Genomic DNA, 13,706 nt, shown 5'->3' with positions numbered 1-13,706 from the left:
CAAAGCGGCCCATTCACTCGGTCCGCTTGGGCCTCCTGCCCCCGGCCGCCCCCCGCTCCCCTCCATTGGTCACGCCCGCTGCCGGTCAGGCCTCGGGTCCCACCCACGACCGCGCGGCCGGCCTCGGCTCTCCGGCCAAGATCTTTTCCCACGGCTGGCACCCTTCGGCAACTTGTGATTGGCCCTAGCCACCAGCCGCTCTTCTTGATTGGCGGTCGCTGGCCCCCATGGGCGGGGCCGTGGCTTGCCGCAGCAGGCGCGGATTGGTCCCCGCTGTGCTCGTGGGGGCGGGGCTGTCTTGGCAGACCCTCCTCTCTTTCTCCCCAGGCCGAAGCCTCTGGACGGCCCTGCAAGCCGGTGAGTGTCCTGGGCCAGCAACGCGCTGGGGGCCGCAGAGCGGGACTGGGCCCGGGGAGGCTGTAGGCTGGGGGCTGCGATCGGGCCCCGGAGGCCGGTGCGGGCAACCGGAGAGGGGCGGTGATGCGGACACGCACCTTGGGCGCGCAGGGGGACGGCGGCGGGGGAGGGGGGACAGGAGAGCTGCACTCCCCCAACCCGAGTTCCTACTGTGTTGGAGGTCGGGTCTGGGTCCTCGCTGGCGTCACCGGGCCTTTTCCACAAAAAGGGAAACTGTGGCTTTCTTTGGGACTGTGGACAGTTTAATGCCTGAGTCATTGCCTTCAGTCCCCCGCCCCCAGGATGACAGTGTCTTTCTTTTCACGTGTGAAAACTGCGGGCCAGAGAGGGGTGGGGAAAGAACTTTTGAACACCTACGATGTCCTTGGCCGCTTTTATTTTTATAACTAAAACTATTTCCTTTTATTATCAAATTAACTCAGAGTGATTATATTGTACCCATTTCACAGAAAAGAAAACTGATGGAGGCAGGGACTACAGAGAAACCAGGTGAAGAATACTTTGGCGACAAAGTGTGTGCTGAGGCTCTCAACCTCTTTTTTTTTAATTTATTTTTTAGTTGTAGTTGGACACAATACCTTTATTTTATGTGGTGCTGGGGATCGAACCCAGGGTCTCGAACGTGCTAGGCGAGTGCTCTACCGCTGAGGCACAACCCCAGCCCCTCTCAACTTTTTTAATCACATAGTAGCCCCCTAAGGATGGCGGTGGCCACTTTGAGGACCTACCACATATTTGCCCCCCCCCTTCTTTAGAATGGCAGCTGACAGTATGGGCTTGAGTCCCAGATGTCCCTCTTAGTGTGTGACCTTGAGCACATTTCTTCATCTCCCCATGCCTCAGTTTCCCCGTCAGAGAAATGGAGATGCTAATTGTTCCTATCTCATTGGTTGTTAAGATCATTCTATGAATCAAAATTCCAAGAGCTGCTCTAGGTGAGCAGAAAGACACCTGGCCTGTGGGGGACACTCTTACCAGTGTTTCATCCTCCATTCACCGGTGAGGAGCCCGCAGCTCAGCCGGCCAGAATTGCCTTTGGTCCTTTTCGCTTCACTCTGTGGACTGTGTTCTCCACTTCCAGGGGTGGGGACACTGAGGCTCAGAGGGAGTACATGGTGAAACGCTGGCCTGGGCCTTTTCTCCACATCGCTTTATTAATTTCATGGACCCAATCCCAGCCAGGGAGGCTGGGAGCGGGATTGAATACTGGGAGTCCTAAACCCTCTCCGCCGCGGGCCTTGACCTTCGCCCGCGGAGGAGGAGGAGCCCCTGGCGCCGCCGCCCATCTGGCAATAGGATCCCTCTGCCCTCCGGCTCGTCCCCCTGTCAAAGGCCTGCAGCTCCAGGACCCGCCCCCTTCCCCAGCCGGGCAGGTGCTGGGTGACATCAGACCCGGGTTCCCACCCCGTGACGCGACGTGGCCCCGCCCCGCGCTGGACCGCGGAGGTAGACGCACCTGAGTGCTTTGAAGAGGACCCGGGATTCCTGCGCCCCCTCCCCATCTTCCCGCTCCAGCTGGCGCCCCCAGGTAGTCCCGACGATCAGCGGATGGGGAGGGGGCGACACAGGCGCTTGAGATGGGGTAGATGAGGTTTTCGGACTCCTGGATCCGGAGATGGGCCCTGGGGGCCGGGTACCCCAGGTCTGAGCAAGGTCGACAGCGCAGCAAGCCGGGATTCCTGGGCCTTGAGAGAGGGAAGGATTGGGGCCCTTCAGGGTCTGGAGGCCTGGATTCCTAGATCTGAGGAAGGGGGTTGGGGTCCCAACTCCTGGATGTGAGGAGGAGGGCTGGGGCCTGGACCCCTGGGTCTGAGGGTTAAGGGCTGGGGTCTGGTTTTCTGGGTCTGAGGAAGGAGAGATTGGGTTCTGGACCCCTAGGTCTGAGGGAGGAGAGACTGGGTTCTGGACCCCTGGGTCTGAAGGAAGAGACTGGGTTCTGGACCCCTGGGTCTGAGGGAAGAGGCTGGGATCTGGAGTCCTGGGTCTGAGGGAGGAGGCTGGACTCCTGGGTGGTAGCAAGAAGCTCAGGTTGGAGGTCGGTTGCCAGCAGCCCCAACCCCTGCCCCAGGGCGGCTCCCTGGCTCCTTTTACTCAAGCCCAGCGATGTCTGCCCCTCCCAGGGCAGGTGCTCTCACCTGCCTAGGTGACACTAATGAGCCCTGGCAAAGCGTTCCTGCTGGCTGAGGGAGGGCAGGAGAGCGGGAGGGGCGCAGCTGTTTGGGCCAGGCCTGCTGGCTCACTCCTGTAGTGCCCCTGACAGTCCTTAGAACCCAGCATCCTCCCCTCCAAGGGATTGAGGTGAGGTGAGAGAGGGCTGAGGGTTCAGATTGCTGAGTCCCGAGGGGTTTAGGGGGCTGGGGCCTGGATCCCTGACTCCAGGGAGGGAGGCCTAGGACCCAGCGATTGCAAAAACTCCCAAACCCTTCCTGGTCAAAGGCCACGGAGCTGGAGAGGAAGTGGGTGGGGTGGGGTGGGGTGGAGTGGGGGGTAAAGTCCCAGGGATGGAGCTTCTCTGGGTGTATCAAGGCCACACAAGAGACCTGGGGTGAGCCTTAGCTCTTTGGGGCTCCAGGGTGGAGAAATGCCTTTCAGTTTTCGGAGTGCAGGGTCCAGGGGTTGAAGCCCAGGAGTATCAGGGCCAGGAGAGGCTGGGAGCCAGGACTGCTGTGCTGGGAGGTGAGGACGGCAGGTACCTCTAGGCCTGGTGGCAGAGGTGGAAGCTCTGAGTGGGAGGCAGAAATGACCAGAAGTCCTGTGGCCGTGGGGATGCAGCGATGGGTGTGTCTGAGGCAGGGGACAGGCAGAGGCAGCCTTCTCCTGGAGGACACACTGCAGGTCACTTCCTGCCCATCTTGGACTGCCTTGGGATTGCTGTCTGCTCACTACTGTCCACAGCCTCCCAGTGAGCGGGAGGGAGCCAGCACGCTCTGGTTTATGCAGTGCCCCGGGTGCTTCCAGAATCATTCACAGACTCCTTGGATTGTCTGAGACCGGAGCTGGGCCCCTCTGCAGGAGCTCCAAGAGACAGGGCCCCCTGATGCTTCCCTGTCTCTCCCCATGCCCAGACCCATCTGGGCACACCTGGTACTGGAAAGGCATCTGCAGAGTGAAAGCGAAAGAATGGGGCCAGTCTCTGCTCTACAGAGAAAGAAGGAGGTGTTAACCGAGGGGATGAGATGTTAGCAGGTGGGAAGACAGGTGTCAACACAGGTGTTCAGGGAACCAGATGACAAAAGTCAGATCAAGACCTTCCTGGGGCTCACATCTCAGAGTAAAAAGCCAGGTTGTGTCCTTTGTCCCCTCCCTTACCTCACCTTCTATCCTCTTTATCCCCATCTCCTGGCTCTAGTCACCCTGGTCACTTCACAGCAACAGAGACCTATGAGCATATTCCTGCCACAGGGCTTTTGCACTGGCTGTCTGGAAAGCTTTTTCTCCCAACATCCCTGTGACTTCCTTCTTTTAAATCACTCAGGTCTTTATTTAAAAGTGCCACATCAGAGAGGCCTTCCCCAGCCACCCCAATTAAAACTTCAGTACCTCCAATGATTTCTTTCATTGGCATTCATTACCATTTAACATACTATATAATTTACTTACTTATCTTTTTATCGTCTCCTGGGATTAGAATAGCACTGCCAATATAAATACACTGCAAGTCCGATGTGTAATTTAAAATTTAAAAAATTTCTAATAGCCACATTTTAAAAAAAGTAAAAAAGAACAGATGACATTAGTGAAATGTATTTTACCCAACCCAGGGCATCCAAAATAGTATCATTTCAATATACTAAATGGCACCGAATAGTATCATTTCAACATGTCACCAAATTAAAAAAAAAAAATTCTGACGGGTTATCTTTCTGTCACACTGAATCTTTGAAGTGTAGGGTGTATCTTATACTCAGAGTCCCATTGGGTTTGGACTCCTTATTTCAAGTGCCTGATAGTTACAGGGTGCTATTTATATTTAAGTTTAATTAAAGTAGAAGAAGGGGGCTGGGGTTTTAGCTCAATAGTAGAGCACTTGCCCAGCGTGTGTGAGGCACTAGGTTTGATTTTCAGCACCACATATAAATAAACTAACAAATAAAATAAAGGTCCTACTACGATTTTTAAAAATATTTTTTATAGAAGAAAATAAATATTCCCATTCTTTGGTTCTACTTGTCACATCTCAAGTGTCCAGTAGCCCCAGATGGCAGAGGCTCCTGTGTGGGACAGCCTGGGACTAGAATGCACCTGCTTCTGAAGGCAGGAACCTATGACCTTGACAGTTGCTACCTTGTGAATGCATAGAGCTGTGCCTGGTTCCCCAAGCCTGGCCAATTATGGAATTATTGAATGGATGGATGGATGGATGGATGGATGGATGGATTATTGAATGGATGGATGGATTACTGGATGGATGGGTGGATGGATGGATGGATTATTGAATGGATGGATGGATGGATTATTGAATGAATGGATGGATTATTGAATGAATGGACGGATTATTGAATGGATGGATGGATTATTGGATGGATGGATGGGTAAATGGATGAATAGAGGTGGAAAAATGGAAGCCAACTCTATTGACCTATTTTGCAGAAATGCAAAAGAGGTAAAAAGAGGTGAAGGAAGGTGAGGGTCCTGCCTGGGGGTTTGGAGTGGGGCTGGGGGCACCAAGGATGGAGCCCCATTGATGGGACGTCACCCTCCTTCTCGCCCCTGCAGACCATGGCAGCCGTGACCCTGTCGGTGCCCGGACGGAAGGCGCCCCCCAGGCCAGGCCCTGTGCCCGAGGCGGCCCAGACTTTCCTGTTCACGCCCCGAGGGCCGAGCGGGGGCAGCGGGCCTGGCGCGGGCAGCGCCCCGCAGGTGGAGTGGACCGCGCGGCGCCTGGTGTGGGTGCCCTCGGAGCTGCACGGGTTCGAGGCGGCCGCGCTGCGCGATGAGGGCGAGGAGGAAGCCGAGGTGGAGCTGGCCGAGAGCGGGCGGCGCCTGCGGCTGCCGCGGGACCAGATCCAGCGCATGAACCCGCCCAAGTTCAGCAAGGCCGAGGACATGGCGGAGCTGACCTGCCTCAACGAGGCGTCCGTCCTGCACAACCTCCGCGAGCGCTACTACTCGGGCCTCATCTATGTGAGTGGCCGCGCGAGGGCCGTGTCCCGGGGAGGGGGCGCAGGGTGTCAAGGTCCCCACCTTCATTGATGTCTGTCCTCCAGGTCCTGCGACTGTGCCTTCCCCAGGCCAAACACTAGCAGGACAGCCACTGGGGTGTCCAGATGGTAGACCCCACTGGGGCGTCCAGATGGTAGATCCCCTGGGTTTAATGACAGGAACCAAAGTGTATAGAAAACTCCATGCTCCGGGTTAATCTCCCTCAGACAAAAACCAGCCTATTATTACCCCATGTTATGTAAGAGGCAACCCAGAGAGTTATAATATTGAAAACTAACCTCTATTAAGTATTTTGATAAGCACGATTCTAAGCTTTCTAAAGAACATTGTCTCAAAAAAAATTAACAATCATAAAGCATTTGGTCCCCATTTTACAGAGAAAGAAACTGAGGCACAGAGAGGCCATGTTCCTTGACCAAGGGCATCCAATTACACCTGGAAGTCAGGAATGGTCTGGGTCCAGGCTTGAGAGTGAGATGGGACTGACTCTAGTGAGGTTGACTGTGGTGTCTGTCCACCTCTGTGCTCATCCTTTAATGTCTGTCTCACTATTGAAACTTTACAGCAAACAGATGGTGGAGGGCAGCAGGCTTAGTCCTGCTTCATTCATGTTGGAACCCTCTGGGGAGTTCTTAGAAAATACCCACATCCTACCTCAGACTATTTAAATCTGGGTGTGTGACTTTTTTTTTTTTTTAATAAGCTTCCAGGGAGGTTCTAGTGGGGTGATTAGTTCATTCATCATAGGGGCAAACAGGATCAGAGAGCGTGACAAGGAATGTCCACAATTATAATGAAAAACAAAAATAATGGCTGGCTAGCAAATATTTATCAAGCACTTATGAAGTGCCAAGCTCGGTTCTGAGCGCTGTGTGTGTTATCGGCTGTCCTCTAGGGCAGGGTCCGTTGACACCACCTGATGTTCAGGAATGTTAACTGCCCTGGGCCTGGGTCACAGGGCTGTGGAGGAAGCACTCCTGGATTCGAACCCAGAGCCGTGCTCTGAACACCAGCCTAGAGTGCCAGAGAATCTCAGCCTGGCCCCTGCCCTTCCCTGTCCAGGGCCACTAGGCACAAGATGAGGGTGTTTTGAGGATGTTTGATTCCCATTTGGAGACTGGGGCCCTGGGAGGAGCTGTAGCTGGCATGGGGGTGGCTGTGGGGCTTGACTCAAGGGCTCTCTGGCCCTGATGGAGCTGGCACCCTCTCCAGACTCCTTGCCCCAGGGCACTGCTGAGGCCCCAGAGGTCAGAGTGGCACCCCAAACATTTGGCCACTATTTTCCTTTGAACGAACACTCTGAACCCTCACAGCCACCTCGTGGGGTCTTTGCTGTCATCTGTGTTCTTCAGATGAAGCCTCAGGGGGGGCAGGGGGGAGTCCTTGAACAAACCCCGCAGCTGGGAACTCTGCGGTTGGATCTGAACCCAGGTCAGGAACCCAGACCCCAGGTCCGAGCCGCTGCGCTAGGAACATTATCAGAGTTAGTTCAGTGGGAAAACCGTAGGTTTGAGCAGGGGCTGTGGCTAGAGAGCCAGAAACTTGGGTCTGGAAGGTGGTTCCAGAAGTCCAATGGGAAGCGAGGGGGCCCTAATAATGATCACTAGTGCTGAGCGAGCACCCGCTTCCTGGGTCAGCGGGGTCCAAACTTCTTTCCCGTACAATCTCGTTGCCCCACCGCCATCTCCAGGAAGCCATGAGGCTGGGATTGTCACCTCCGTCTCCTCATAGCCTGGAGGGGGAGGCCATGGACCCAGGAGGGGCTGGTCACATGTGGAGCGAGCTGTGTTCCTGGGTCCACGCTGGGTCCTGTGGTCCTGCTTGCACATGGCTGTGTGGGAAGTGCTTCCAGGGTAAATGAGGACAGGGATACCCACAAAGGCTGCTTGCTCGGCAGGGTCAGCAGAGACTCAGCTCCACCCTTCTTGTCTTAGGACCGTGCTTAATACACACCTGTGGTCCAGCTGGTGGAAGGTGGGTTCCCAGGGCTCCGGAAACCCAGGTTCCGTCCTCGAGAACCTGTTGGCCTGGAGTTGCTGAGGAGCCCTTGATGCAGGGGTGCGGGGGAGGCCTTTTAAGGAGCTCACCGAGTCTCTGGAATACACTCAGGCCATTTCGCCCTCAGAATCCTTTGAGGTGACAGGGGTTAAAACCCCATTTCCCAGGGCTGCATACTGAGGCTTAACGAAGGTGAATTTGGGCTGGTGGGGGTGACTCAGGGGCAGAGCGCTTGCCTAGCACGCGGAAGGCCTGGAATTAATCCCCAGCTCTGCAAAGCAACAGAAAAAGAAAAAAAGGCAAATCTGTCCTGCAAAGTCCCCCAGAGCTAGAAAACCCCTCCTCTGGTTTCCAACGCAGGATGGAGTGGCTTCCAGGAGCCAGCCCTTGGTCCCCAGAGGGACAGGTAATGTGAGAGGCTCAGAGCCCATATTTGGAGTGTCGTGGGCCCTGCCTCCGCCTGGCTGGGTTTTATTCATTATCTCTAATCCCTCTGCCTTTGTAATGAGGCGATTGTCTCCTTGGTTTCTCGGGAGGAAACTGAGACTGTGGGGAAAGTTGCAGGCTGAGGAGGAGAGCAGGCTGCCTCCAGAGCCCAGGAGCTGGGTGGCCCTTCCAGACCCTTCCACTGGGCTCCCCCAGCTGTGCCCTGGCAATTCGGATGTCCCAACCCTCCCGAGGTGCAGCGGCCTCTACCCCATCCCCTGGCCTTGTTGGTCAACTCAGGTTTCCATCCTGGGTGTTGCCCTGGGAGCCAGGTGTGGCTAGCGGGAGGGGGCTGGCGCAGGGGTGGGGTCCCCAGCCAGCCAGGAGTGGGGACCGGGCGCCGGCGGCCATGAGATACCCACCCAGGGAATGCGGTCCGGCCACCCCACCCTGGAGAGCCAGCCGAGAGCTCCCGAGAGCCTTCCAGGCTCGGAGAGCAGACACCCAGCAAACCGGTTGTGCTGCTCCTGGCTGCCACCCACCCGCCCTCCCTCCGTTAGAAGGTTGGCACCTACAAGCCGGCAGCCTGTGGTGGCCACACCCTACCCTGCTTGAGAAGCGCCAGTTGTCTGGGAGTTCAAAGCAGCTCTGCTGCGAACCGGCTAACAGCCAGCCAGTTAACTAGCTAAGTGCATGACTAACTGGCTGAGCGGCTGACAGTTCAATGGTTAGTTAAGACGATAGGCAGCAATTCTGCTCGATGATACCTGTTAGTTTCTTAGATTGTGACAAAGTCCCAAATCTGGGCCTAACAGTGCATAGATAGAGCTCAGGGTGCCCAACTCAGTGCAGGGGTACACACTTGTAATCCCAGAGACTTGGGAGGCTGAGGCAGGAGGATCATAAGTTTGAGCCAGCCTCAGCAACTTAGTGAGGCCCTAAGCAGCTTAGCACGACTGTTTGGGGGGGGGGGGACACAAACCTGCAGTTCCGCCAACAGTCACCTAAGCAGACAGGTCATCTGATGGCCGTAGGGAGCACAGACGGGTTCCTGTTGTGTTTCCCTGCGGCAGATGCCGTGGTGCTGAGGGGAACGTGTAAACCTGGCTCTCCCAGCCCAGCGCAGGCGGCAGCTCCTCTCCCAGCCCTCCGCCCCCTGCTTCCCTCATAAGACCTGGGAGATGGCCCCACGGCTGTGCACCAAGTGCTGCGTGGGAATCCAGAGTTGAGTGTGCACTCAGGTCCCTTGTGGTCTTCTGCTGCTACAGATGTGCTTCAGGGGGACCCTGCACACGGTCCCTTCCTGCATGTCAGTTGAGGCAGTCTCAGGCTGTGACCCAAGTCTGACTGGCTGCAAAGCCCATTTCCTCTCCTGTGGGGACCCTTGATCTGCATAGCACCTTTATGTAATTTGGGAAGCTTCTTTCATGTCATTAGCCTGAATATGTTTATAACAGACATTCAGATCTACATTGTCTGGTATAGACAGGCCTTGTCCAGATGCCCTCATGCAGTGCACAACCTGCCCAGCTGTACCCAGTGGTTTTGTGCTGCTCTCGGCCTCTTGCTGAGGCCCTCTTCCTTCCTGTCTGCTGTAGACATACTCCGGCCTCTTCTGTGTGGTCATCAACCCATACAAACAGCTTCCCATCTACACGGAGGCCATTGTGGAGATGTATCGGGGCAAGAAGCGCCATGAGGTGCCACCCCATGTGTATGCAGTGACAGAGGGGGCCTACCGAAGCATGCTCCAAGGTGAGTGTGGGCTGGGGCTTCAGGCTGGAGCGAGAGCTTGTCACTGGGTGCTCTCAGGAGCCGGGGCTGAACCCCAGGCTGGGCATTTCCGACTCTTGGCGGTTTCTTGGGGAACCGGAGGGAACACGAATGGAGACCTGGGCGGCCAGGCGCTGGGTCCTTCCACACAGCCTTGCTGTGTTCCCCTGCTTTCAGCCATGTTGTTTGGAAACCAATTGGCTTCTACAGGAATTTCCCTTGAGGGACGGTAACTCCATTCATTGGACATTGGGGGCTGAATTTCAGACCTGCTGTACGTTGTCATGGGGTGAAAAGCAACCTTTAGACAGATGACAGCACAAGGCTGCTGTGTACAGCTGGTCAAGTTGTGCACTTCCAAGGGCATCCTAAGGATGGGTCCCCTGACAACATGGAGCAGTCGGGTCAAGTTACAGAATTAGTGTACCTAACGCACTCCTTATATATCACCTATTTTAGTAAGTATTTAGTACATAGTAAGTATATATTAGACACATAACATTTTACCTCTAATTATATCAAATGACATAATAGCAAACAGCAGTGTGTGTGGTGGACGTATTGTATTGATACGCTGCATTTCTACTGTGTGTTTTAATAATACACGCACGTCATCTAATGTGGTGGTCCCCACAGCGGGGTCAGCATTGGCAGTTCTCCCTCCCCCCACCTGCTGAGTCAGACGTTCTGGGGCTCTGGGGACACCCAGCAGTGGACATGTGCTGCAGGGTCTGGTGGCTGCTTCATGCTGAGGGTTGGAGAGTCAGGGGTGCAGGGTGCCTGGGAGGGGCCTCTGTGTGTGTGAGAGTGTCCTTCCAGGTTTTGGGTTCAGGCTCACGTGACCTAGCTGTGTGTGGTGACAGCCAGCCGCGTCTGGCCATGTAACTTAACTTTGTTCCTTATTTGCTTTTCTCATAATCCCGAGCTATTGTCACCTGCCAGCTATTGTGATATCTGAGGGATAAACAGCCGAGTCGAGTCGGGTGAGCCCGCACGCCCGCATCTTTCCCAGACCTGTTTCTCCGGGAGCCTGCCTGGGCCCGCGTGTGGTTGGCTCTGGGTGCGGGCTGCGATTTCCAGTTGTCTTTCTGATTCCATTTCTATTCAACTCCGCTGTGGTCTGAGGGCAGCCGGGGTTCGCTCTGGATCCCCACCAGCTCGTGCAGTGTGTCGTGGTGCAGAGGTCACGGGCGGGGGTGTTCCGCTGTGGTGTGTGAGGCTGGCGGCCCACGGTGCCCAGCTGCTCCACGGGGCCCTGGTTCAACTCTGACCTCCTGATCTTCGTCCTGCCCGTCTGTCTGTTTTTGTGCAAGGGATGTTGACGTCCCCAACTGGAATAGTGGCTTCAGCTGTTTCTCCTGGCGGTTCTGTTTGTATGTCGCTGGGTTACATCATTAGCCTCGCGGTAGCCGCTGTCTCTCATTTCTAGATGGGGACACTGAGGCACGGAGCAGTGCAGCCACTCTGGGGTGACACCAGTGGCTGGGCGCTGGGTCTCTGTGTCCTGCTGTAAGGTCTGGTCCCTGCTGGGCGTGTTGAGGACATTCTCCCTGGGCTGCTGTTTCACGTCCCCTTTGTCAGATGGGGAATCGGAGGCACAGAGCCGCTCAGCGGCTGGCCCCAGGCCACACAGAGAACCAGCCAGGTCTCAACGCTGTGTCCCTATGACACCCGAACCAGGCTGCTCACCCCGAGGTCCCGCTGGGGGCAGCTCATCCTCCCCCCACCCCTTAAAACCACACAGACCCTTAATGAGGCTCAAAACCCAGCTGCCCCCTCCCGCCTCGCCCCCGGGCCTCTCTGTCTCTCCACCCCTCGGCTCAGCGCCTCCTGCAGGGCCTGGGGCTGTGTCCTCCGCCCGCCTGCAGTGCTGCCCCTGTCTGAAAGGTCACCTCTTCTGAGCTGGCCTGCTCTGTCCCCATGCCGTCCCCTCCGACCCCAGCTTCGGGCCTGGCTCTATCCACCTGAGGAGCCAAACATGTCTTTGGTGTTGGTTCCCGTTTTGTCCGTCCCCCGCTGGAGCTGAAGCTCCATGACACCGTCCTGTCCCTGAGTCCTAGGCGGCTGGATTTTAGCAGGTCGTCCTTTGCGTGGGAATGATTCTGCAGGGCCCAGGTGGGCAGATCGGGGCTGAAGTTCAAGACTTCATTCTGTGTCTTTGAGTCTCTGAAGCCCAGATGAAGTGGCGCACAATTGGGACTCAAATCGTGATTATGATCTGTTCAGTGGGGTTTGTGGTCTCCATTTCCAAGTGAGGAAACCAAGGCACAGAGGGGGCAGCTGCTTTCCCAGGGTCACACAGCAAGCAAGAGGCTTAGTCAGGGAGGGATATTAGAATCCAGGAGTGTCGTGCAACAAAACCCAATCATTTCCTTACCCTTTGGAAATGATTTTAAAATGCATAAGGGACCAGAGGGTCCTGTGGGAGAGCCCCTCCCACATGACATGCTCCCCTTCTTTCCTCTACAGATCGCGAGGATCAGTCCATTCTCTGCACGTGAGTAATCTGGAAGGACTTCCTGGAGGAAGAGGGTCCCGACTGGGCATGTTCTCTTTGCAGCGGGCAGGGCAGGGGCTACCTGGCCTCCTTACCCAGCCCTGTGCTTCCCCGTGTTCCCCCACAGCGGGGAGTCTGGAGCCGGGAAGACAGAAAATACCAAGAAGGTCATCCAATACCTGGCCCACGTGGCATCATCGCCGAAGGGCAGGAAGGAGCCTGGCGTCCCCGTAAGCCATCCAGCCTTGGGACACTCCAGGCCTGGCCACGAGCATCGTCCCCTCTGTCCTGGGTTTTGCTCCCCACACACTGCCCGCCTCCCTCACGGAGCTGCTGTCTCCTGCCCCTAGGCCGCCCGAGCACCTACTGCGTGCCTGAGCACCTACTGTGTGCCTGAGCACCTACTGTGTGCCTGAAGCACCTACTGCATGCCTGAGCACCTACTGTGTGCCTGAGCACCTACTGTGTGCCTGAAGCACCTACTGCGTGCCTGAGCACCTACTGTGTGCTGCAGTGGTGCTGGGAGTGAGGCGGGGCCATACACAGATGGTCCCGAATGGCACCCGGCACTCTGAGCCTGACTGTGGTGTCCATGTGCCTGGGCATGGGGTCTGCATGGCCGCCTGTGCTGCTCCCACTTCCCACATCTCTGTCCTGTGACTCAGCAGCCCTGAAGCAGGGCCTCTGTCTCCCCGAGGTAACCATGAGAAACCCCAGGCAGGGGCGGGTGAGTCCTGCTCGCACCCTGGAGTGGGATCACACCCGGGCCTGTGGCTCCGCCCCGTGCCATCCCACTCCACAATCCTGGTTCCTCTGCCCCCTGGCCCTGCCTCTGTCCAAGGCCACCTGTTCACCTGTGTGTCTGTCCACGTTCCATGTGCTGTGTCCTGGTCCATGTCTCGTGTCCCGTGACTTCCTCAGGCCTCCGCCAGCACCGTGTCTTATGTGAGTAGCAGGGAACTGCCTCCAGTCTTGCTGCCCCTAATGTGCCCTGGCCACCCAGCCCGCGGTCATCTGGTAGAGAGGGTCCAAGAGTGATCACACCAGCCAAGGACTGCGCACAGTAGGAGTGCACTTATCAGTCCTACTGTGTGCACGCCAAGGCCCATGCTGTCATTTGGTGCAACCCTACTGTGTACACACTGCCCCCTGCTGCTGTTTACAGTGGCCCTACTGTGTGCATGTACCCAGGCCCCATGCTAACATGGATAGCCCAGATACCAATGTACCTCTTACTGCTGATCCACTGTGTGTCTAGAGGTGGCGGTGATACTGCCTCCACACATGCAGAGCTGGCAGCCGAGCGAGGGAGGCAGACTCCCGTACTGAATGCTCATGTGCCAAGCCGTTTCGCTTTGCATATATTTTTTCACTCTTCAAAACCGTCCACCAGCTGAGACCATTTCATCCAACTCAAGCAAGATGTAGACTG

At 56.3% G+C, this 13,706-nt stretch overlaps 1 protein-coding gene across 4 annotated transcripts in view; it reads left to right on the top strand.

The window, feature by feature from the left end:
• The first annotated feature begins 298 nt into the window (after positions 1-298).
• MYH14 (myosin heavy chain 14) overlaps positions 299-13,706 on the top strand; it is a 72,124-nt gene continuing 58,716 nt past the window's right edge. Inside the window, exons 1-7 of one of the 4 annotated variants that reach the window (XM_081275737.1) lie at positions 1,406-1,945; positions 4,600-4,671; positions 5,134-5,541; positions 9,603-9,759; positions 12,247-12,274; positions 12,402-12,504; positions 13,196-13,219. In XM_081275737.1, the coding sequence (XP_081131863.1) occupies positions 4,654-4,671; positions 5,134-5,541; positions 9,603-9,759; positions 12,247-12,274; positions 12,402-12,504; positions 13,196-13,219 (738 nt within the window). In that variant the 5' untranslated portion in view covers positions 1,406-1,945; positions 4,600-4,653. Of the gene's footprint in view, positions 358-1,405; positions 1,946-4,599; positions 4,672-5,133; positions 5,542-9,602; positions 9,760-12,246; positions 12,275-12,401; positions 12,505-13,195; positions 13,220-13,706 lie in introns of those variants that run through there. The other 3 variants (XM_081275739.1, XM_081275738.1, XM_081275740.1) reach the window with 3 other exon arrangements.

This window comes from Spermophilus citellus (assembly GCF_964194105.1).
Source record: "Spermophilus citellus genome assembly, chromosome: 18".
NCBI lineage: Eukaryota > Metazoa > Chordata > Mammalia > Rodentia > Sciuridae > Spermophilus > Spermophilus citellus.
This window is presented reverse-complemented; position numbering and strand designations above follow the sequence as displayed.